This window comes from Acanthaster planci, linkage group LG20 (assembly GCF_054643075.1).
Source record: "Acanthaster planci isolate LZ-2023a linkage group LG20, COTS_SCS, whole genome shotgun sequence".
NCBI lineage: Eukaryota > Metazoa > Echinodermata > Asteroidea > Valvatida > Acanthasteridae > Acanthaster > Acanthaster planci.
In genome coordinates this window covers 177,279-199,989 of record NC_141796.1, presented here as the reverse complement: position 1 = coordinate 199,989, position 22,711 = coordinate 177,279, and the positions used below count along the sequence as shown (strand labels likewise).

Below are 22,711 nucleotides of genomic sequence, written 5' to 3'. Positions count from 1 at the left end.
ATGTTGCAATTACATAAGCGCTTTTATTTTGTTAACTCTACGGCACAGCCCGTTTTGGGTGTAGTGCTTGCATGGACTGTAGAGTTCAGCACGTGCACAAGCGTTCTATCAAGGCTGGGAAAGCGTCCACCAGGGACTGGTGATAGCATGCTCCCGGCATCCATGGCTGGAGACATTATGTGGGTGTTTGCAGGTTCTATGCTTACAGATGTAGCTGGCAAGACAACCTGCAATGAAGGTAATTGATCCGTCTATTCCTTGATCCAGTTTTTTTGGGGGTCGAAAAAGTTCGTACGAATCGCCTTACGCTTTTACAGGACCCAGTGTTAGATGGCGATAGTGCCTATAATTTAGAATGGTGTGGGCCGGCCGTCAAGACGTTGAACGCACAGGTCATCCCTTCGATCGCGTGCTCTTTAAGCTTGCCAGTGTGTTTCACGAGAATTTTGTGTAAATAATTTCTTTAAATTAAATTTGTAGACAAAAAAAGTGGTTTCTGAATCCCACGGGGGTTTCTGAAACTCAACAAGGGACATAATATAAATTTAAATAATCCTTGTAATTTAATGAGTTGCAAAGGAAATCAACTAACTCTCCTAGGCCAAAATGATGTAGGTGGGCTTTTCTTTGAATGAGGTATTGTTTCAATGCTCCATTATTTTGTACTCACGAAGCGTATATGTTTTGAGAGAAAAAGTGCAAGCTTTAGTTACGTAAGGCCGAAAAGCATTCCTTGATACAAATACCGCTCAGGTGTAAAAAATACATTCTCTACCGTGGTGAAAATGTTCAGCCACACCCATGGTAGACTACACTACGGCTACAGGATACATAGCCATAACATGAGACAGCAATATATCCACTCTGACGACCATTACTCCTTGATACCATGGATTATTATATTGAACGTGTCACCTCAAGTGGTATTAGAATAGACCCAGCCAATTTGTGAAAGTTCCAGCCTGGTCCTGTATTCGCTTCTTGATATTACCCTGAAAGAGAAGTCACATCAGGAATAAATGCGGAGGTTGTAGAAATTAAGGTCAGTAATCTAATTATTTCTCGAAAATACAGAAGCAATTATTTCTTAACATTGGTTTCTTTTTCTCTCTCTTTTAAAATGCAGTGGCATTTAAACTTTACTAATTCTTTGTTGGATGTAGCCTACTCGAAGCTGTCTTTTAGCTGCACAAAAATACCTCTGAGCGAAAGCATCATTAAACATTAGTGCATTTGCAGTGCGTCAAATCTGGCTTATCAATTTCAAAGTTCATGGGCAACATCAAAAAAATGAAGTTTTAGATTTTTTGAAAGATTTATTTGTGATATCGATGGAAAACTGCAACATGTTTACGAGCTCCATTCCATGAATTTATTTCTCTGGATTTGTCTTGGAAATTACGAGCATGGCTGGCAAATTATTTTCAAGATGCCGAGTTATCCAAATAAACAATGTGTGACCAGTGGCGTAGCTAGCATTTTACTGGGGGGAGGGGCACCAGCATCGGGGGGGGGCGAACCAGCTTTCAGTGGTTTTTTTTTTTTTGGGGGGGACTTTTGTTAGCCTTTTGCAATATCCATATGTCTTTCGTTTAGTTTAGATATTGCAGTGTTCTTGTGTAGCATTGGATTAAAAACCTTTTTTTGTCTCGAACTCGAATAACAATGTACGTTATAATTTATTAATTCCCCCCTCATAAAGTTTACCGCTCCATTATTTAAAACGAATGGAGTGGTGAAAGCAATATCGTCCAAATGGAGCGGCGAAGCAATAACATGATGGAGGTAAATGGCTTTCTTTTAACAGTGGAATGCTCGATGTTATAAGTCAAAGCTTTCAAGCCGACTTTTTATGCGTGGTCCGCCAACCGTCCGCCCCCAAACAAGAAAAAGCCGAACAAAGAGTGAATCGACTAATTCGGTGTTTCGTTTCGCTTGATCGCAAAAAAGAAAAATTTTATTCCGACACCACATCCCTAGTTGTGTTCAAAGTCTAAGGAGAATCAACTTTTCAAACCAAATCTGGGAATGTTTTAAAGTCAGATTGACTTCTTTGATTCAAATAAAATCACATAAAGTGACATCAGGATGCAATGCTTCTCACCCACACAGAAATCACGGATTAAATCAACCTTATCTCTGGTGTGTCAATCATTCTAGTCATTGCTCTTGTCAAATCAACCACAAATTTCCTTCGTCTGTTGTTTTGTTTGATTTTTAGCTAAATTTATACAAAGCAATGAATGGATTAACCATAACCCTCCTCAATCCTCCAAAATCCTTCCGGTGGTTTTTGGAGGACTTTGGGTGAACCGCACTGCTCAAGAATGCCATTCGCACTGCCTCAACATAATGACAGGAATTGCCTGAGGATTTTGAAGGGTTGAAGCAGTAGGCACACCTCCAAATAACATTTTCAAGAAATTTTGGAGGATTTCGGAGGATTGAGGAAGAATTAAATTTTTTTTCAATCCAAATTGGAGGATTCTGGAGAATTGAGGAAGGTCCCTTGCAAAACAGGGCCTAGGGGGTTAGGGTTACAAGCCAAGAAACTCAATCTTAAATGTTAAAGTGTCATTTTCACTTTTAATTGACAGAAATGTATGAAAAATATAAAATGTTGCAAAGCTACAAATACTCATAAAAGGATAACCTAATAAAGACACCACGGTAAGTCCTATTTTAGTTTCAATTGCTAATCCCACAAGATATCTTAAGTTTCCTCTGAAATACTTGTCATATGCCGTCTTAAAGATATTTCACATATTTCAGGAGGTACGTAAACATACTGTATCTTTCTCAGAAAAGACTTTTTTGTGTCAGTAAAAGACATGTTCTGCAAGTCTCCCTGACGGTAAAGTCAGCAGTCAACCTGCATCACATGACTTGCACTGTAGGTGGCTCCAACAGAAACAATAGCAATACAAATATACTTCGAATGTACAGGAGTTGAAAATAGATGTTTCATTACATCTATCACAAGCCAATGAGATTTTCTGTTTATCAATTCCCTGCATTTTCCTTGTCGTAGGTACACAGATTTTTAGGAAAAAGTGTAAATCTAGAAATGAAAGTCTGAGGAGTAGATATTTGGTAAAAGTACAATTGATATGAAAGTCATGTTTATAGTTATTTCTAAACCATGGCCATGTCCTAACTCAGAGCTGTCCACTTTAACCCTAACCCTCCAGCCTAGCCTACTTTGGCTGGAAACCCAGCCAGACAGGAAACCCAGCCAGACACATCAAATTGCATCATTTGTCACAGTGGCTTGCCTGCCCAGTGTAACATGATCCCACAGGTCAACTCTCCCCCCAAGCCAAACAGCCTGGGAGTCTGTGGTCACTAGTCACCACATAATCTAACAGTGCCAGTGGCATTGTTCAATGAGACTAGCTCCCATTGTCTCAACATGGCTAGTCTGTGCAGTTGATTGCCCGTGCATTAAAGTGCATGAGACTTTTTCACATATGCACTGTTGCGTTGGCAGGGTTAGGATTAAGCAGTGGCAAATTAACACACTTCTCTACACATATGTGGAATTCATATCTTCATCCCCTTTTTTAATGAACGACTGAAGTTGGATGAAATGTAACCACTGCATATCTTACAGTTTGTACTCTGTCAGATTCACCCACGGAACCCAGTTACCACCATGCAGTTTGGGATTGCCTTTTGGATCATTCGGAACATTTTTTGGTGGGACTGCGGTGGCATTAATTAGGTGTAAGCGAGTCATCATCTCTGCCAAAATATCTGAAGAGAAATACGGGGAAAATGAAAGTTAGTGTCTGGATACAAATGAAAGGCATTAGATTTGGGACTCGTGCACTTTCCATTTTCACCTTGTGCAGAAGCACCCCCTCATTGGTTGAAAAGAGCCGTGCTGGTCGAGAGTGTTTGTTTTGCATGGAATGCATGCATTTTATAGTTATTCAGGAACCAGCTAAGTTCCTACCAAAGAAGCCAGCTAGGGGCCCATAACATGAATCAAAAAAGTTTCCAAAGAAAAGGGTTGAATGCAATGAACCTTAAATTAGAAAATGTGAAAACCAAGATGTGTTCCACGTTGACCAGATTACCCGCTAAGTACGTTTTTCGATGTTATACATCTAGTATTCTTGGCAGATGTCTAAAATAGATACCCATAGTTTAAGAGAGTCAGTTTTCAAAGCAACAGGAAAACACAAAGAACTGTTTACCTTGGTTCCAGTCAGCTATGTTGTAGAACTCACATGGATCATTCCTGATGTTGAATAGACAGGGTTTCTCAAATGGTTTGCAGTTGGTGGAAGCATTTGATGGGCGTGGCAAGAGGCAACTGACTACTGGAGGGAGGGCACTTTGAGGTCGAGAAACACCGAGGCTTTGTTCTTCCTCATGTTTATTTTCTGCAGAGAACAATGTTTAGAGTGAAACTGAATGATGCAATAAGCCACTTAAACTGTAGAAACAAGCCAAACGTAAACTTTTGGTGTGTGGCAACTAAGCATTGGCCAGTTACCTGTTGATGCTCCTAGTGGTGGGTACCAGCCATCCCAGATTCCATGGTCATTATCACCAATGAGAAGTTTGTAGTCGCCCACACGTAATGCAGCATACATACCAATCGGGTCAATATTAAGAAGAATCTCATTCCTTGGTGATGACTGACCCCTAATGGTGTGTCCAAAAGTAGGAGAAATTTATTACTTCTGTATAATTTGTGATAAAATTCATTTTTGAATCATGATGATGTAAATGATTTGTCAACAGCTCTACAGTGTCTCCAGCAACTTGTCCTTTTTTTGTCCTTGTCGTATTGCACAAGTTTGGAAAATGTCACCAGGTTATTCCAGAATAATTTTAATGCCGTTTGAATGCCATATTTATGCAATTAATCAGTTGTTAAAAAACTCCAGTGGAAATTGATGTTATGTGTTTTGTTGAAGCTGTCACTATTACAAGTATTCTTACTGAGACACTGTATCCCAGACGTCCTTTCCGTAAATGTTTCCTCCTAACAAGCTGACATTGCCACCAGCAACTCTGTACATTGTTGGGAACCAATCAGACACATGAATCAGGTCATGTGATATACGCTTTGGCTTCTCAAGTAGGGGGCTGTTGACAAATCCCACCCCCCGGACTCCACCCTCCCATGGGGTAGATTTCATTCCTCGTAGAGGCCAGTTACAACCAACGCTGCCATCATAGCCATGACCAGCGCCCCCATTGTCAGTAGTGAAGATGATGATCGAGTGCTTGTACAGATCTGTTTCAGCGAGATATTTGGTGATGTTGCCAATGGAATCATCAAGGGCAGAAACCATACCTGACAATAAGAAATTGACAATTGTAAAATTGTGAAGTTCCACTTTCAATTCAAAACCTGAAAGAAATAATAGAGCCCAAATTAACAAGACTGTTTCCAAATTTGTTGGACAGAATCAAAATTGAAGTGATTCTTTTCCAACCTGCAAATATCCGTCTCTTTTCATTCTTGATGTTAGGGAAGCGTTGGACATAATGATCAGGAGCCTGTAGTGGATGATCAGAATTTCCTGCGTGGACAGCTTGCTGAGCTATGTATAGAAAGAGAGGCTATCAAACAAAAAAAGAGGAATAATTAATTCATGAAGAACTTTGTATCTTTATTAGTTTGAAGAATCACTTTAAAGGTGTAAACTAGAATAAAAGAACACAATTTTCCTTATTTTTAGACTTCGAGATTAAATAAAATTAATTGTGTACTACTACGAATTTCATTGCAAATTGAAAATCAGATAGCTTACCTCTGAGGGGTCATGGCTAGTGATGACCTTTTTGACCTCTTCTGTAAGAATTTCTGTGCCATATTGCCCAAATATGGGTTTATAAATTTGACTGTTGCGTTGGAAATCATAACCCCAATATAACGGACCCTGTAAGAGAATAAATCTTGATAACGATTCAGCTCCAGTTGAGGGAGAATTATGGGAGAATAAGGAAGATGGTAAGGGATAACAAACAATTGTATTTGGGGTAATGCTTGTTGAAGTAGAACGATGTATTTGTAAGTGAGTGCCCTGAATGGATTTCATACATCTTCAGCAGTATGGTCCAAGTAATCTTCATGTCCCAACAGGAAACCAAAATGGCTGTCAAATCCTCGATTCAGGGGTAGATACTCCTTAGCAAACATGCCAAGATGCCACTGAAAACAAAAATGAGAAACTCTGATTAACAAGAAGTCTTTGACTCAAGTCCAATTTTATTTCATCAAGCGATAATAACATCGAAGAATAAAAGATCGAATAGGACCATCCGGCCACTTGAAAACAAACTGCAAGATCAAGTTTTTTTATGTTTTCAAACCTTAAGAGAAACTTTGACCTTGCTTCTACCTAGAGCACATTATTGTTTGCCAAAAGAGGTGAGATTTTAAACTCATTTTGACAAAGCCTTTCCATTTCTGTTATTTTTGCCAACATACCTTCCCAACAATGTGTGTTTTATATCCTTGTGTTTTGAGAAGTTGAGATATCAGAGTTTCATTGAGGCCAAGTCCATAGGGTTGAGCTCCACCTATCGTATTGTGTTGTAACCCTTGGAGAAATGAAAGGAAAACGAAAACGGGAAGAGAAAAAAAGTCAAAGCTCAAGCAAGAATTTTTAAATTTTACTCCTTGTTGTGGAGGATATAGAGTTCACATGAGACCAAAAATCTGAGAGGATTCAGTAAACAAAAAGATGAGGAATTCTTGAACTCTTTCATAAATTAGAGAGGTTTTTTCTCTCTAAACATTCACAAAAGCTTTCAAAACAAAAACACAAAAGCTTTGAAAAATGTGCATTACCAATATAAGGCTACACAGATTTTCTGAGTCTCTGGAATAACTCAAGCAAACGAAAAGTAACAAAAATTCTGAAACAGTACCGAGATGTATAGGATGTCTCCCTGTCATTAGAGCAGACCGCGTTGGGGTACAAAGTGGCATGACGTAGTAATTATGTAATATAACTCCATCTCTAGCAAGCTTATCAATGTTTGGTGTTGGAATCTCAGTCGATCCATGAAAACTCACATCATCCCAACCCTGATCACAAGAAAGTCAGATTATTTCAGGTTTTAAGACAAAGCAATTTAACAGTGACAATGACAGTGACAGGTGTGGTAATGCAGCCATATTGGAGTTGAGCGTAAGTGATACATGCACAAATTTTCAACTTGCTGACTTCACACTTGTTCAGTTCTTGAGCTGGAAACTGTTCATGCAAGTTTAAACTTGAACAATGCTCAACAGTGACAGGAAGCATGCATTCTGTTTATTTACGAATAGACTGAACAATTATTAGTGATGACAACAGCAGAAATGAAATTTACAAGATTTACTCACCAAGTCATCAGCCACAATCAGAATGATATGTGGATGTGCTGGCTGGGCAAAGCAGACATTGATGATTAGTAACAAACTGGTAATGATGCCCAGGAACGTCATGTTATCGGCTACTTAGTACTGACTTGACCATCTAAAAAACAGGGTGGAATAGAAAAAGAAAATTTAAATGGGAAAGGGACAAGACTAACTTTTCCTATGTCGAGTAGTGTATTAGACAAGTGACAAAGTTTCCTAAAAAGTTAAATTAGGCAGGGAAAATATCGAAACATTTACTCAGAAATCACTTGGAATATTTCTGATCAGTCTTACACGGTTTGTGCACAGGGTGTATATGGAACACTTCCCCTAAAATGCATTAATACAATGACTCTCTACTGTATTGGCAGCACTTTCAAACCAAACGTCGACAACTGACAATTAAGGCCAAGTGGAAAAAATGTACTTAGTCTTGTGTTAGTTTCTTATTCCTACCCCGTCTTTCCTCCATGTTCCTTTTTACCCCAGAACGGTGGCCCGACGTCCACCTGTTCCTGAGTGGGCAGTGGGAGCGGGGCGGACGTCAGACCCCACAGTTCTGGGTGTAATTCCCTTCTACATGTACATATACTTCTTTTGTTTTTACTGGGTATCTCCTCCCCTCCCCCTTTTTGTGAAAATTTCATTAAAAACAAAGAGATGACAAAGCATTGTTTTTTGGCCTATACTCTGCATTACCTTACCATCACTTTCGAAACCAATTCGAACAAGGCCCGAACTGCAATCTTAATTACCTCCTGCTAACATGCCCAAGCAGCCATGATCACACTAATTGTACAAATTATAACCGTGTAAAAACTTATAAGTTATATTTATTTACTTAAATTTGCGGATTTTTCAGGAGCAACCAATGAATCTGCATTTCCTGCACAATCGGCAAACGCCATTCATCGCTTCCAACCCAGTTTAGGCAAGTATTCGCCATGCAAATTTATTTCGATCATAATTATTATTACCTATATGTAAAATGCCTTTATTCCGATCCTGCTTACAGTACATGACCTCGGCCGCCAGCCAGGTACCGTAGGGTACGTAGCTTCACATGCGCATACACGAACTGTACGTTTTCATCTTTTATGCATGTGATGGTTGCACTACACCAAATACGCGCCCATAGAAAACAGTGCAACATCGGACCGAAATAGCGCCGCCTGTTGACACTCGTAAAGAGGTTGGCCTCCGTTTTTTCACTGGAAACTCAAGATTATGGCCAGAGGATCACTTTTCGTCTCAATTTCATGGGGGTTAGCCACGATTTTTTTTATTCGCCTTTGAACGAAGATACCCCCAAAATAGCAATAAAACTAAGCGCTCATTTCTGAATGTAGCCGCCCGCCTCTATCCAAAATAGGTTCGCAATTTCGGGCTTTTTGTGAAAGAAATACCCTCAACTGGAGATTATCAGTCCTAAATTCGAGATTTATAGAAATATTTCTATGATGCCTCCTGATTATGGCCTGTCTTATTGCAAAAAGCCCGTGGCATCACAAAATATTAATGAGCTCGCGCGCAGAAATACAACCATTGATACATGGTGATCTTGTTCAACCATTGCACTGCCCTCTACAGTCGATTATGCGAAATGACAGAGCTTAGATATGAGACTACTCGGTGGTCGGCGTGCAAGCTGGGGGGGGGGGGGCGGGGTTGATCGGGACGAAACGGTTTGATCAGATGAAGTGCAATCTTTTGTTTAACAAGCAAAACATCCTGAAGCACCTTGCATTAATTTCTCTGATGAAAACACGCAGGCCAGGAGAAAACAAGTGGTACCACTGCACTTTTGGCAGAAAATTCCAAGGTTCATTGGCACCATTGAGAAAGGCATAGCATGAAGTCAAATTGTGGAAAGGGCGAAAGGAAAATGTAATCCGGAGAATTAAAAATTCACTCAAAGTGGAATAAATTACGCGTGGCATAATTCCAATACACGTACAAACAAGACTTCATATACTATCTTTACAGAACTTATTTTACTCGGTATTTTATTCAACATGTTAACCTTTGTAAAATTGACATATTTTGATTTGTACGTATGTGTGCGCAATACTTCTCATTTTCACCTGTTTTTACAGAATAGGTTACATGTCGGCAGAAAATTGGGTGCAGGTGCATGAGGCATGAAATGATTACAACTGGTAACTTGAGAACAAGCTGCAATTTTTCTAAAACTGAATACATGTACTCCCTCAAGATTGCTTTGAGGAAAGAAGCAACTGATGAATATTTCCCTTGTGATTGACCAATCTCCAAATCAGGAACACTAACTTGAAACAGTACCCAACACGTGCATTTTTTAAAACATACACATGTCCATGAAATTATTTTTGTCATTTCTAGCAACTTTAAATCTGTTAGAAGTACACCCCGACTGCATCATCCATAATTATAGCAAGGACAAACATTCAACTCTACTAATTTTACCTGCATAAATTTCGGTCTCTTCAATTTGAAGTTTGTGTGTCTGAAACAAGGAGACCCTACTTTCTCGACTCCCTCCCTTCCCTAGCCTTTCTTTGGACACGCCCCTAACTCCCTCCCACTGGATCATCTGTCTAATGCTGAGGAGTTGTTATGGTTACCGCTGAAGCAAATGCTCATTACTTGCTGACTGTGTGAGTACTCCTCCTGAAAATGAAACAGCCACAATGAAAAAAATCAAGTTTGACTTCAAACTTGACATATTTTAAAAGTGCTAAATCTAAAAATACAATTAAATGTACAACATACAATAGGCCAGTCAAATACAGACCTGAAATTCTGGTTTTCCTTTGAGGAATTCTTGCCTTGCTGTAAGAAACTCCTTGAAGCCCAGTTCAGGTTGCTGACAGTCACTGATGCAATCTTTGTGGTCTGTTATCAAGTTGAGCAAAGCTGACATGAAATGTTCATGAGTTGGTGTATGGTCGGTTTGAAGTAAACCAATCAACTGTTGAACCATACCCATGTTGTATAAGGTGTCTGGAGACAGGAAAAAAGGATGTGGATCAATAAATAAAATATCATTTGACTTTTGAAAATGAAATGTAGGAAAATCAAGAAGATTAATAAGCCATGATTCAACTCTAAATAAGGGCAGCAAATTTTACGACCAAGTAGGTCACCCTTTATACTTTCACATCAACTCCAATCCTTCATACCTTTAAATCCAACGCCTGTTTGGAAAAGAGCTTGAAGCATGAAGGCAGATTTAATTTGAAGTTTCTCTACTTTACTCTGCATTGCTCTCATCAGCACTGAGAATCCATCATTCTCAGCAAACACCTTCTGACAAGCTTCATTATCTCTGACTAAACCTGAAAGGAAGAAAAGGTTTAGGTGCATCTTGCTTTATTTGGCAACTTGTCAAAACCAATATATTCCTTCCAACTCTAATTTTCAACACTTTTCATACACAAAAGTAAAGAATGTAAAACTTAATTTACATGTTTCTACAATCACTTCTGTTTGTAACCAAATAACGTGCTGCTTCAGCAGCAAAAACTGGCATGTTTTAGAGATTTCTTCCTTCACCAAATACAAAGAAGACCAATACAACCTACATTCAACAATTCAACAAAAACTGAATTCAACAATTTAACTTCCTTTGCACAAATAGAAAGCCAACAAGAATGAAAACAGATCTTACATGACAAGGCATACAAGGCTTTGACTCTGCTTCTCTCTGACGAATCCTTATCCACAGACACTAGTAATTTCTCTACCCCTCCCATTTCCAGCAGCACCTCTTGATTGAATGGTACATTCTGCACCAAGTTGGCAATCAAATCAAATGCTCTCCATCTGACCTCTGACCTGGGATGGTCCATTAACCGGGGGAGGAGCTGGGTGCCACCAATCTTGTGGAAATCTGTCAATGCATAAATGATAAAGGAATTCTGTTTTAATATTTTTAAACTCGTCAGCATTTACACTTGGGATCTTGAAGTAAAACATCTGAGTTTTGATATCTGGTTTATTAAATGCATTTTTATTCAACGTAATTACCTTGTGCATTATCAATGGTGTCACACAAATCTCGAAGATTCTCAAGGGCATCTTCAACAATTTCTTCATCGTCCTCCTTCTCCGAGTCTAACTTTTGTTTCAGTGTTTCCACGAGTGATATCATTTCCCTAGTTTCATCCTTGTTCATTTCAGCAAAGACTTTATTTAGAAACTCTCTTCTCTGCCAAAAAAGTGAGGTTACAGTACAGAATAAGTTTAATTAAAGAACTTAAGTAAAATTTTAATGGGGACTGATAATATCGTGTCCAATGATTTTGGTGGTATTTATTCAACTCTAGAAATCTTACTGCCCAAGCTCATTGTCAGATTATAGAATACTGTCAACTATTGTGCTTTTTAAAAAGATTAATGGAACTTTAATAAATAATAGCATATTACCAGAGATTTCACTTTCAGTTTGCAAAATTTTCACCAAATTTTATCGGTTTTACCTCTGGGTCCATTACAGTATATTCAGTTCCCTGTGTTCCACCTTCTCCTGTAGGCGTGTTCTCCACTGCAAATCTTAACACTTCCTCTAGTGTTCCATGAAATCTTTGTTGATTTCCTGATGAACCGCCATCTTGTCTATCACCAGAGCTTGCCATTTCTTACTGAGGATCCAATACTGCACTTTCAAAGGCTGAGAACGCAATACATACATAAATACAATGTCATCAAATGAGATATGAGAACTTGAGAAATAGGCCTATATCATGTATGATACATTTCAGCATGTTCAGTCAATCCATATCCATCATTTTCCATTTCTAACCAGAACAACGGTCTGCTAGACATAGGTGGACCTAAGAATAAGAGGGGTGACATACAGTAGGACTAACGATAGCAAACCACCACAACCTTGATTGATGTAAAACAATGATCTTCCGTCACGTTGCGTTCACAATTTACACGTGTTCTAGAACTTTCGTGCAAAACAAAACCAGGACCCAACCATAGAAGCTGTTGGGCGCCCTCTTTTGACCATTCATAAAAAGTGACAAGATGGCGGCCTGCACGAACGTGAATTTTCTTTGCAGATTGTAGGCAGAGAATCTCATTAATTTGCTCGTAATTCAACCCCAGTTCAATTCAATTGACGATTAGGCACACGTTACGCACTTTGCGAAAATGGGTACTGTTCATGCAAAGGTAAATGCTGAACTGTATGCCTGCAAATGCAATAGGTCCCATCACTAACACTGTGATAATGATATATTGATAGGGCCCACGGACGTGTATAATAAAATCTGGACTCGCAATGCCCTTAATCAGCTTATAGAGTAATTGAATCCACTCGCAGCCATTTTACCGAGCCGAATACAAAGCTTTCCTGGTAATGCCCGCCTTTGTTCTTCCTGACGTCAATAGTAGGGAGCCAACCCACGCCTTTGTATTCGGCTCGGTAAAATGGCCGCTGGTTGGCTTCTTTTTCATACAAAGGCGTTGCAAGTCCAGGTTTTTTTTATATACGTCCGTGATAGGGCCCAGTAATGGGCGTTAATACTAGGCCTACACTAGTACTAGGCCTAATAATTACTAGGCCTATTGGTATTACTGGACTTAAAATACTAAACCATTACCAATACTAATAGTAATTGTGTGGTAATTTAAGTCTACATGGACGACCCTGCACTGTAACCAGCCATGCAGATACAGAGTCAGAGTGCATCAATCAGGCCTATGGCATGTTCACTGTTGCTTTACTCCATAGCCAGCCAAAGTTGTTTGTTCAGATTTGAAGAAATTCGATTTTGGTATTTTTCCTTTAGGAAGCAGTTGTAACTGATTCTAAGGACAACATGAACAACACAACAGACTCAGAGGACCTTGGGGAAGGTACAGGCTCACCATCTGAGTCGCGCATTAAGCACATCTTCCACGGTGATATCAAGGTGAGTGAAATACTGGACACTGTGCTTTTTAGACCCAGGGGTTTGCTGCATAGAAACTGGTTTCTACTAATAATGTTTATTGGGAACTATATCTGGAAGGTTATAAATATCTTTTGGAAATTATCACAGGTTAAAGTTGAGCGAATACGCATTGAAGGTCTTGGGAGAACTAAAGATGACTTTATCGTAAAGCATGTGAGCCAACTCTTTGAAGCGGAGACCTTCAAAGATGTGATCTTCAAGTCTGGAGTGGTGAAACAAGAACTGGAGGAACTGGATATGTTTCAGGGAGTTGGAGTTCTGATTGACACCAGCAAAGGTATGTATTGATTGATATGTTCATTGATTGAATTATTGGAATTAGTCCAATAATTCCTTTCTGTGTCTCAGTTGCATTATATTATGTTGGTTGATTCATTGGAATGAATATTGAAGCTAGAAGTTAGCGAAATGTCTCCTGACTTTGTGAACAATGATTTACAAAATGATGACTTTATTATTCCTGTTGTTATTGTACATGTACGGTTTGTGCACATTTTTCTGTCTTCACTTCCTAGGTCCAAAAGCGAGACCAGATGGCGTTGACGTTACAGTCATTGTCAAAGAATCCAGGAGACTCACTGGGAATGCTCATACTTCTGTTGGAAACAACGAAGGCAGTTTAGTAAGTTGACCTTTATGTCACTTACAATTCAGAACCTCTTGCTTTAATGGTGTTTGCATGTTTTCTGTTAAGTATCCCCCCATTAGCATACACTTTGGAAAAATACCATATTATTCAAAAATGTTATCTGTAAACTGGTTGGGGTTCTGGGGACTTTTTTAGCTCCCTTTTCTTGTAGAATTGGGTGGATTTGTCATTTTCTGTTAGCTTTTTGAGGACCTGTGTCTATTTTGTTGTGAATTTTATTTATACTTTACTTTTCAGGTTTTGGGAGCTAGATGTCCTAATTTGTTGGGAAGAGGTGAAAATCTTAGTGCGGAATATTCCCGTGGGACCAGACACTCGATGGGATACAATGTAACGTTCACCAAACCACTACAGGGAGATACTGATAAAAGGTAACTACAGTTGACTTGCGGTGTGTTTGTGATTCACTTGAAGATATCTGCCTTGAGCAGGAGCACCCCCTCATTGGTTGAAAAGAGTCATATTGGTTTGGAGGGTTTGTTTATTGGTAGTGATATAACTGTAACACGTACATTTCATAGTCATTCGTGAACCAGCAAAGTTCAGTTCCGACCAAAGGACCAAAGGACCTATTGACTAAATATTTGCACCCTCTCTTGGTCCAGCTAAAGGCTCATAATTGGGTCATAATTGTGGCATCAAACTTTTGCTGAGTTGTCCAAAAATGTCCATCAATATAAAAGATGATTTGAATGACCATTTTTGTCCAAGGTTGACAGCAAGTGTTTTCAAGACATCAGGCGACTTCTTGTGCAGCTCTTACAAAGAGATTGATCATGGTGTGCTTCTGGAAGCTATGGTAAGATTTACTGTACATCGTGTTGAATTCCAAAAGATTTCTTGCAGATTTCTTAAGTTGTAACAGGTTTGGCAAGTAGTAATCACCTGCACTTCAAATTGTAATAAGACTCTTACATATAACTCACAGCAAATCAAAGTGTGCTTTAGATTAAAATCGTATGAATACCCCTTTGAAGATGATGTACGTACTGCAGTAAATGGAACTGCTTGTCATCTAGACAGAGGATCCTTGTGAATTTTCTAACTTCACACACATTTATGTGACCTATCAATGGAGGAGATGTTTTGGTATTGTGCATGCTGTGACCATCAATTTGGTAATGATACAAAGTGAAGACATTTTCATTTAACAATGTCCTTACTTCTCAGACTTGACAATTGGCCTACTGTAACCTGTTACCACTCCTCACATCATGAATTAGTGTTGTATTTGAGTCCATCACAAGACAGTCTTAAGTCAATTCACAATCTATTTAAATAAGTTTTGACTAAAGCAGTCTCTTGTCTCTGTACACCCTGCTACTTATGGCTAGCCTTGTGAAGGGACTTGTGACTGGATTTGTGAAGGGACTTGTGACTGGATTTGTGAAGGGACTTGTGACTTGCTCACCCTTGTGAGAGTCCCAATGTAAAATCGCTTTCTGCTGTACATTTATTTGTGTTTCCAATGGCGAATACTTTATCTCTGTTTGTTTGTGGTTCAGCTCCCCAGCTTTTTAGGTCAGCATAACTTCAAATGGGAAGGAAGCTGGAGAGAAGTTTCTTGTCTGTCTCGTACTGCTTCATTTACTGTCCGTGAGATGTCTGGCCATTCTGTCAAGTCATCACTTAAGGTAAGTTGATGTGTAGAAGTTCTGAGCATTAGACGTACTCAAGAGGAATGTAGATGGATAAATTCAATGGTTCAAGTTTACTTCATTTGATTTGTGAAAGTTATTTGTGAAAGTTCAAAAATTTGATCTGTCAAGTTGAAAGCTGGACAGTTAGTGGAACGGGTACGTATGGTTTGCACAAATAACATTGATTAATCAGAGCTATTTTCTGTGCAATTGTTTTTCTTAGAGTGAACTTTCAATCTGGTCATTGTTGTTTTGTTTTTGTGTTAAAACAGCATGTCTTCACCAGAGATACAAGGAATGAGCGCATCTATCCAACACAAGGTTATCTCTTCCAAATCTCACAGGAGCTTGCTGGGAATCGTCTTGGAGGAGATGTGCAATTCTTGAAGGGAGAAGCTGAGATCCAACTCAATAAGAAACTTATCAAAGATTGTGTAAGAAACTCGACAAATTAAGATTGGAATAATATAAATGGAATTTAATTTAGGAATAAGTGTCTTATCCTTAATCAAATTCGTCCTGTTATTTCTTGGATAGCTCAAATGATTTGTACTGAATCTTCTGTAACCAATCTGTTAACCTTCTACTTAGGTCATTTCCTGTTCACTTCAAGCCGGCTTGATGAAATCGTTGAACTACACAGAAACACGAATCAATGATAGATTCTTCCTTGGTGGAGCAACCTCTGTCAGGGGATTCAACTTCCGAGGTCTTGGGCCTCATGCTGATGGTTAGTTTATATTCTCATTGTGAATGTCTAGTTTCCTCATTCAATCTTTTCAGAAGATCATTGAAAGTGCAAGTCATCCTGTTGTGTATCACTGACCGATGTTTAGTAAAAAATTGATGGCAATGGGGAAAGGAACCACCTTTAGGATGTGTTTTATGAAGTTTCTAAAGTTAAGCCGATCTTCTTGGAAAGTTTCAGCTTGCCTTTTGGGTCTAGCTGTCAAGGTGATGAGATTGGGATATTGAGGTTGAAGTCAGCATATCTTTCTCGTTAATTCTTTGCCCTTTTCTCCAGGTGATGCAGTAGGAGGAGAAGCTTTTTGGGCTGCTGGTCTTCATCTATTCACTCCTCTCCCATTCATGCCTGGGAGGGGTGGTTTAGGTGACCTCTTCCGTACCCACATGTTTGTTAATGCTGGCAACCTGTGCAATCTTGATCTTGGTAAGTGATTGTCAGTGATTTGGTGGGGTTGTGAAAGTCTGAAATTCTGCTGTAACTCACTTTTTAAAATACAGATGCTGATTAGGAAAAGATAAAGAGACATGTACAGCAGAGTATATGGTTTATCGGCTCTTAGCTGATGAGTGGTTCCCCTGGAAAAAAATCCTGGTGACTCCCATGTACAGTCGGACCTCGTTAATAAGAGGTCCTTTGGACTTGGCAAACTACCTTGTTATAACATGAACCTTGTATGATCAGGAATGAAAACAATGAAAAACAAAGGATTAGGACCTAAAAATGTCCTTGTTTTAAGCAGAATCTTGTATTAATAGTACTCTTATTAACGAGGTTGGACTGTATTATGCCCTTGCATTTCATCCAGAAGAAATTGCCTAATTCGTCAAACCTTGTCCTTCAATCCCTGAAGTTGATTGTGAATTGTCTGTCAAGATGGTTTACTCTTGTGTGACCAGTTAATATTTTATTATAAAATATTTTCTTGAAAACAGAGGAACAAAATGTCCAGCAGCATCTAGAGCGATTAAGAGACAACTTCCGATGGAGTTACGGAGCGGGGATTGTCTTACGCCTTGGTAGGATTGCAAGGTTTGAGTTAAACTATGTGATACCCCGGACAGCTCTGCATTCAGACAGGTGAGTTCACTGATGTAAACTTACACGTACATAAGACATGATACATACAATGACTGTTAATTTACCCAGAATCTCTCCCTGGACTTCATTTTATTAGGTTGAATTATTGTCGCTGAAAAGATGCCATAAAGCAATACAATCAGATGTAAATGTTTTACTCATTCCTAGTAATTGGGAAAACATTTGGCAATCGGTTCTATTATGTTGAGGTTAACTTACCTTTTGTTTTTTTCCTTTTTCAGTATCAATGCTGGTCTACAGTTTGGTGTGGGTGTAAGCTTTTTGTAGCAAGTGTGCAGCTCATGGTTTTATTTTGTGTAGAATAAATGATGAATGTAAGCTACTTCTTCAAAGGTTTTGAAGTTTTTACATTCTAAAGGAATCTACTTAGCTAGGTTTGTTTGATTACAAATTGGGATCTACTTTGACCACATAGTCTGAGTTCACATGGTAAACATACAAGAATACATATACACGCATAGACAGGGTCAAAACAACAACTTTGAATAATCTGTATAGTGACTTGATAATGTAGGTATTGCAGTCACATGGTTGCTTTTGAGGGTCTCATGCAGCAGTTCCATAGAAGAGAACATGTTGAGATTATCTTGGAGTTTGTGTGCATAGACTTGTTCTTGTGATAAAGATGTGTCATGAGTCTTAACCCTCCTTTGGTTTTACAGCACAAATGTGCACAAATGCCCACAGTCACTGGTGAGCATGTAGTTTCTATATGGAACTCAAACATGCACAGGTTCAGTGTGTACACAGTAGATTGCCAGCACAAAATGACCCAGGGTCTTTTGTGCATTTGGTTTACTGCACAATGATGCACATGAAACAGTGAAGCACAGTTGTTGGGCAGCACAAAAGTGCAATCTGATATTCCTGTGAGGGACTGTTGGTGCAGTGCACAACTCAACACAGCTGTGCTTCTTTGAGGTGTTCACCTAATGACTCAAAGAGTAACTTCAGCATAGGAGGGTTAATGACTCTAAAATTGCCATTAACAATTTGGGTTTTTTAGGTGGGGGGTTGTAGCTTTCCTAATTTGAATGCACGATGAAGCTTTGCAAGGTACCGGTTTATGTTGATTGTATTGAGACCACCGTTTGCATGTACAGCTGCTGTTGAAAACAATTTGCAAGTTCTATTTTAGAATCATGTTCCCTGAACTTTTGAACGATTCTAGTGTTCCAAATACCTGTATAAAACGTGTCATTTGGTTAAACCACCTGTGCCCAGATGGGTGATTCATGTGCTGTGAACTGTGATGCAGGTAATGCTCATTTCATTGATATGAAATTTTATGAGCAGAATAGTAACAATTTTGTCAGACATACAGTGTTAATTTTGTTTGTCACTCTCCATGAATGCATTCACAAATTTAAATGAAAAACACAGAGCAGTAAATGATGATTCAGTAGTTTTTATTCGACACTTTGGGAAATCTAAGGTAAAACAATTGCTTTGGTTCAAATTGTTTATAAACAATAAGTTTTTGTTTCAATTAACTAAATTTGTAGAGATAAAAAGTTGAATTACAATACTGGCCATACATACTGAACACATGACTTGATGTGACATGGATTTTTTTGTTTCAATAAAAGGACACAAAATAGAGCATGAAACTGCAGTTAATTTAAAAAGTGTAGAATCCGCCCTGAGCTGAAGTGCACCCTCAATCGGCGAAAGAAAGACAGGTGGTTACAAACGGGTTCTTGTACACATTCTGTGTGTACGCTTTGACCATACATTCCAGAATAAATTCGTTGCGTGTACTTGTGCTCCGTGACAAATGCACACACACATGTACTTGTGCACCTATGTGGTGAGTTGGTACAAAAAGGACCATCAATTTCATTTACAAACACGCCCTCTGTTGTTCATTTTGGAGTGGATAACCTGACGTAAAATTGATTGCAAACATTTTGTCTGTACATTATAGTTCACTAAAAGTACATTTGTAAATACTCTTGAAATTTGTCATTATACCTGAGAGACAACTTTGAAACCTTTTACCTGATTTAGTACAATACTACTGGCAAGAGTCAACCAGCCTTCAAAAGAGGAAGCAACTACTTTTAAAAATCCTCACAGAAAAATAAAATGTTATTGAAAATGCAACCTTCATCTCAAGGCAACATTAACATTGTTCTGTTTGAAAGACCTGATGAAATATAAAATTTCAAGGTAAAATCGAAAGGTACAAATAAGAAATTCCTCACCCAAAAGGGTGATATTCAACATTACACATTGCAACACACCAACCCTTCCTTCAAAAGTTGTAAGAAATATTCCCAGCCTGGAACTTATCGCTGCATAGTAAAACAGAAAGGTGTAATAGAGGTACCCCACTCCAAATATTGACCTACAAAGCATACTCTAAGGTGCCATCTCCAAAACCTGGTTAAATCAACTACATGTAATATATAAGTTTACATCATTGCTATTACCACATAGCACTAATTGCAATTCCAGCTTAATACATTTCCACCACTTTTCCCCTCATGTCTTTACTGACCAAATCTGGCTTGTCTTTGTGTTCCTTCAAAGCCTCTTGGAAGTATTCGATACTTTCTAGGAATTTCATCAGCGTCTCCATATATTCATCTCGATGTTTATACATGTGACTAACGTGAGGCGAGTCTTGAAATGCTTTGCTGTAAACGTTCTTGTAACCCATCTTGTTTTGGAGCGAGGCGATTGCTCGTTGGCTAGCATCTGCAGTTGCTACCAGGTCGGTGTGAGAATAAAAGAAGAGCGAGGGGGCAGGGACAGGGTTGTGAAAGAAGACTTCAGAGCTCTTAAGATAATGCTGAGTGACGGGTCGGTACATGAGACGAAGGTAGGAATCCAGGCTCACATGCATGGTTTTCTGCAAGATGGGATTCTTCAATAATGCCTATTCAAAATAGAAAGAGAAGAACATTAAGATAGTAGAAATGAGATACGTTCCCTGTGGTCCAAGGCAGGTTATACATGCCTGTCTGTACATCTTCCTTCATTCAAAATCAAAAGGTGCTTTGGCAAGGAACCTTTCTGAATCTTTCAGTGTAAATCTTGAAATGGGTATTAAGTCTGAGGTAAAGAAACAGTGGCGGGGCTATAGAGGGATTGCATGGCTGCCATCTTGCAGGCCAGTGCTTAATTTGTTCCACAGGGTATAAACAAGGAAGCTTCCCTGTGGAATAAAAGAAGTGTCCTAGGAGATGGCAACCACACAAATCCTCTAAATCTGCCTTTGTGTAATCGTTTAAATTCTACAAGTGGATTTGAGAATTTCTGGGTTGGTAAGAAATAATGATCAACGGATTAAATACCTTCATTTAAATTTACCTTTGACATCCCAATTGGGACTTCATTGAAATCCACAGGGCTGTCATAGATTTGTCCAATGATTCGGCTTGTGATTTCTTTATTGTCTGACTGAGATGCCAACATCTGCTGAAGAATCTCGCTATATTGGTAGCCACCAACTGAGAAGCTGTGGACAAGGATCTTACGGTTGCGGATATCCTCACGCTGTAAGAACTCCACAACATCTTTAGCAATGACCTGTGATCCCCTGGTTGGCATCATTATCTACAAACCAGAGTTTGATTACATTGAAAACTTCTTCCAAATGGTATTCTGATCTTCAACAAAAATCTGGGGGAAAAATGTCAACTAATATGAACAAAATTCATATAATAGGAATGTTTACCACACGACCTGCAATTTTGATTGGTTTTAAAATATACAGTTAAAATATTTTCCTTTCAAGGGGAAATTATGGTCTTCCATGTACATGTACCTGCAAGGGGCGTATTCGTACTGTCAACACATCACAGCCTCGACTTGTGTAAAATGATACAAAGTTGTCCAGATGTCGTTGTTTAGCCAACAGCCAGCTCAATAAGAGCACAAGAGGGCGCTGCTTGGATGGTTGTCCATCTGATATGGCTGGGGCCTTCTGTAGTGTCAGGTTGGAGGAGATCTTGGTACTGGGCGGGGCTTTTGCAGAAGGGACCGTGCAGTACAGCCGAGGTATGCTCGGGTAACACTGAAACCAAGAACAGCCATGAAAGCATTGACAGGCCAAGAAAGTGTTCAAAATGTGAACAAAAAGGATAGTGTGTGAGTGCTAACACATTGCACATAAACAAATCAGAGCATGCCCAACTATTGTTGACCAATTTCTGTTGAAAATTTCTCAACCTTTTCCAAGTTTATGCATTTCACACTTGACACAATTCATCTAAAATATGGCACTTCATCTATGACATGACATTGTAAACATTACGACTTTGGTACATGCAAACTGGACCTCTGTGCTGTAGTTGGGACCCTCCCAACTAAAGTTGGGACTGATGCTGTAGTTTGGGCATAACATTACCAAGAACTGGTATGCATGTCGTCGGGACTAATTCCTGGTTATGACTGCTAAAATGCAACCCTGACAGTGCCCACAAACTGCATGTTAGTACGCAAGTATTAAGCATTCTGTTAATGTGAAATAGGCCTACAACATTACCAACCTGGTGGTATTTTTGGTAGGCGCTACAGTCATAGCACGTTGTAACAATTACTAACAAAGCCTTTTTATTAAATTTTAATATTTATTTGAATGATAGTTATTCAATAATAATAATCTCACACTTGACCTGTTGACACAATTCATCTGACATGTCTACAGTTGGGCCAGCCCAACTACAGCTGAGAGGTCCTGTGTGCATGATGTGCCCAACATGTGCCAAAGTCATATTGTTTACAAATGTCATGTCATTGGTTATAGGGCTAGATGAACAGATGAAGAGCCACATTTTATATGAATTGTGTCAAGTGTGAGACACACTGACTTGGATAATGTTGAGACATTTCCCACAGACATTGCTCAACAATAGTTGGGCCAGCCCAACTGCAGCACTACAGTTGGGACCGTCCCAACTATAGCTGGAACTTATACTATAGTTGCTAGTTGGGGCGTAACATAGTCATGATAGTTGGGGCGTAACAGCCTCCACCAGGAAACCACAGTGTGATGTTCTAAAACCTAGGAATTTAATACAGACCACGGGCACTGTTGCCTCAGCCAAACTTGCCATACTGGCTGCCTCTCGCACCCTGGATCTTAATGCTCTCAACATACTTTAAAAATAAATAAAATTTAACAGCTTTTGAGGTAAAGGTCTGTAGTTGGACCACGGAATCCAAAACACCTTGACCGCTTTCCACTCCCGGGCACATGCAGCATTAATATGCATGCACATCAAAGATCGTACCACCGCGAAGCGG

At 39.2% G+C, this 22,711-nt stretch overlaps 4 protein-coding genes across 13 annotated transcripts; 1 reads left to right on the top strand and 3 right to left on the bottom strand.

The window, feature by feature from the left end:
* Nucleotides 1–75: 75 nt before the first annotated feature.
* Nucleotides 76–19,065, top strand: samm50 (SAMM50 sorting and assembly machinery component). Of its 3 annotated transcripts, none has more exons than XM_022227895.2 (12): nucleotides 76–238; nucleotides 13,156–13,278; nucleotides 13,408–13,597; nucleotides 13,836–13,942; nucleotides 14,207–14,340; nucleotides 14,681–14,768; nucleotides 15,475–15,603; nucleotides 15,882–16,043; nucleotides 16,201–16,339; nucleotides 16,634–16,780; nucleotides 17,290–17,434; nucleotides 17,677–19,065. In XM_022227895.2, exons 1-12 carry the CDS (start codon nucleotides 233–235, stop codon nucleotides 17,720–17,722), a joined length of 1,416 nt encoding a protein of 471 aa, XP_022083587.2. In that variant the 5' UTR covers nucleotides 76–232; the 3' UTR covers nucleotides 17,723–19,065. The 3 variants fall into 3 exon arrangements, with proteins under 3 accessions (XP_022083587.2, XP_086986531.1, XP_022083585.2); XM_087130405.1 differs by lacking the exon at nucleotides 76–238 and adding an exon at nucleotides 8,236–8,306; XM_022227893.2 differs by lacking the exon at nucleotides 76–238 and adding an exon at nucleotides 12,361–12,535.
* Nucleotides 1,925–8,658, bottom strand: LOC110975416 (arylsulfatase I-like). Of its 5 annotated transcripts, none has more exons than XM_022227891.2 (11): nucleotides 8,353–8,658; nucleotides 7,358–7,490; nucleotides 6,898–7,057; nucleotides 6,455–6,567; nucleotides 6,065–6,175; nucleotides 5,775–5,903; nucleotides 5,457–5,583; nucleotides 4,957–5,314; nucleotides 4,505–4,656; nucleotides 4,203–4,391; nucleotides 1,925–3,756 (listed from the first exon to the last, which is right to left on the bottom strand). In XM_022227891.2, the coding sequence occupies exons 2-11, from the start codon at nucleotides 7,457–7,459 to the stop codon at nucleotides 3,608–3,610; spliced, it is 1,590 nt and encodes a 529-aa protein (XP_022083583.1). In that variant the 5' UTR covers nucleotides 7,460–7,490; nucleotides 8,353–8,658; the 3' UTR covers nucleotides 1,925–3,607. The 5 variants fall into 5 exon arrangements, with proteins under 5 accessions (XP_022083583.1, XP_022083579.1, XP_022083580.1 ...); XM_022227887.2 differs by having other exon boundaries at nucleotides 8,217–8,353; XM_022227888.2 differs by lacking the exon at nucleotides 8,353–8,658 and adding an exon at nucleotides 8,131–8,269.
* On the bottom strand, nucleotides 9,355–12,362 carry hspbp1 (HSPA (Hsp70) binding protein 1). Of its 3 annotated transcripts, none has more exons than XM_022227898.2 (7): nucleotides 12,245–12,362; nucleotides 11,836–12,026; nucleotides 11,384–11,564; nucleotides 11,025–11,246; nucleotides 10,537–10,692; nucleotides 10,149–10,357; nucleotides 9,355–10,024 (listed from the first exon to the last, which is right to left on the bottom strand). In XM_022227898.2, exons 2-7 carry the CDS (start codon nucleotides 11,989–11,991, stop codon nucleotides 9,944–9,946), a joined length of 1,005 nt encoding a protein of 334 aa, XP_022083590.1. In that variant the 5' UTR covers nucleotides 11,992–12,026; nucleotides 12,245–12,362; the 3' UTR covers nucleotides 9,355–9,943. The 3 variants fall into 3 exon arrangements, with proteins under 3 accessions (XP_022083590.1, XP_022083592.1, XP_022083591.1); XM_022227900.2 differs by having other exon boundaries at nucleotides 12,214–12,333; XM_022227899.2 differs by having other exon boundaries at nucleotides 12,159–12,322.
* Nucleotides 18,848–22,711, bottom strand: LOC110975590 (transmembrane protein 53-like). 2 transcript variants are annotated; one of them, XM_022228176.2, is made up of 4 exons: nucleotides 22,636–22,711; nucleotides 21,231–21,479; nucleotides 20,774–21,019; nucleotides 18,848–20,339 (listed from the first exon to the last, which is right to left on the bottom strand). In XM_022228176.2, the coding sequence occupies exons 1-4, from the start codon at nucleotides 22,684–22,686 to the stop codon at nucleotides 19,917–19,919; spliced, it is 969 nt and encodes a 322-aa protein (XP_022083868.2). In that variant the 5' UTR covers nucleotides 22,687–22,711; the 3' UTR covers nucleotides 18,848–19,916. The 2 variants fall into 2 exon arrangements, with proteins under 2 accessions (XP_022083868.2, XP_022083867.1); XM_022228175.2 differs by having other exon boundaries at nucleotides 22,489–22,702.

Coding starts and splice junctions, on each gene's coding strand:
- LOC110975590 (XM_022228175.2), bottom strand. CDS start 22,563: ATGTTGAGAGCATTAAGATCCAGGGTGCGAGAGGCAGCCAGTATGGCA. Junction 21,480..22,488: donor CTGAGGCAACAGTGCCCGTG/GTCTGTATTAAA, acceptor TCTTGGTTTCAG/TGTTACCCGAGCATACCTCG. Junction 20,340..20,773: donor TCCCAATTGGGATGTCAAAG/GTAAATTTAAAT, acceptor TATTTTGAATAG/GCATTATTGAAGAATCCCAT.
- samm50 (XM_022227893.2), top strand. CDS start 12,515: ATGGGTACTGTTCATGCAAAG. Junction 12,536..13,155: donor TGGGTACTGTTCATGCAAAG/GTAAATGCTGAA, acceptor TTTTTCCTTTAG/GAAGCAGTTGTAACTGATTC. Junction 14,769..15,474: donor GTGTGCTTCTGGAAGCTATG/GTAAGATTTACT, acceptor TTTGTGGTTCAG/CTCCCCAGCTTTTTAGGTCA.
- hspbp1 (XM_022227898.2), bottom strand. CDS start 11,991: ATGGCAAGCTCTGGTGATAGACAAGATGGCGGTTCATCAGGAAATCAA. Junction 11,247..11,383: donor CACCATTGATAATGCACAAG/GTAATTACGTTG, acceptor ATGCATTGACAG/ATTTCCACAAGATTGGTGGC. Junction 10,025..10,148: donor AAGGAAAACCAGAATTTCAG/GTCTGTATTTGA, acceptor TTTCATTTTCAG/GAGGAGTACTCACACAGTCA.
- LOC110975416 (XM_022227891.2), bottom strand. CDS start 7,459: ATGACGTTCCTGGGCATCATTACCAGTTTGTTACTAATCATCAATGTC. Junction 6,176..6,454: donor AAACACACATTGTTGGGAAG/GTATGTTGGCAA, acceptor TTTTGTTTTCAG/TGGCATCTTGGCATGTTTGC. Junction 4,392..4,504: donor ACCACTAGGAGCATCAACAG/GTAACTGGCCAA, acceptor TGTTCTCTGCAG/AAAATAAACATGAGGAAGAA.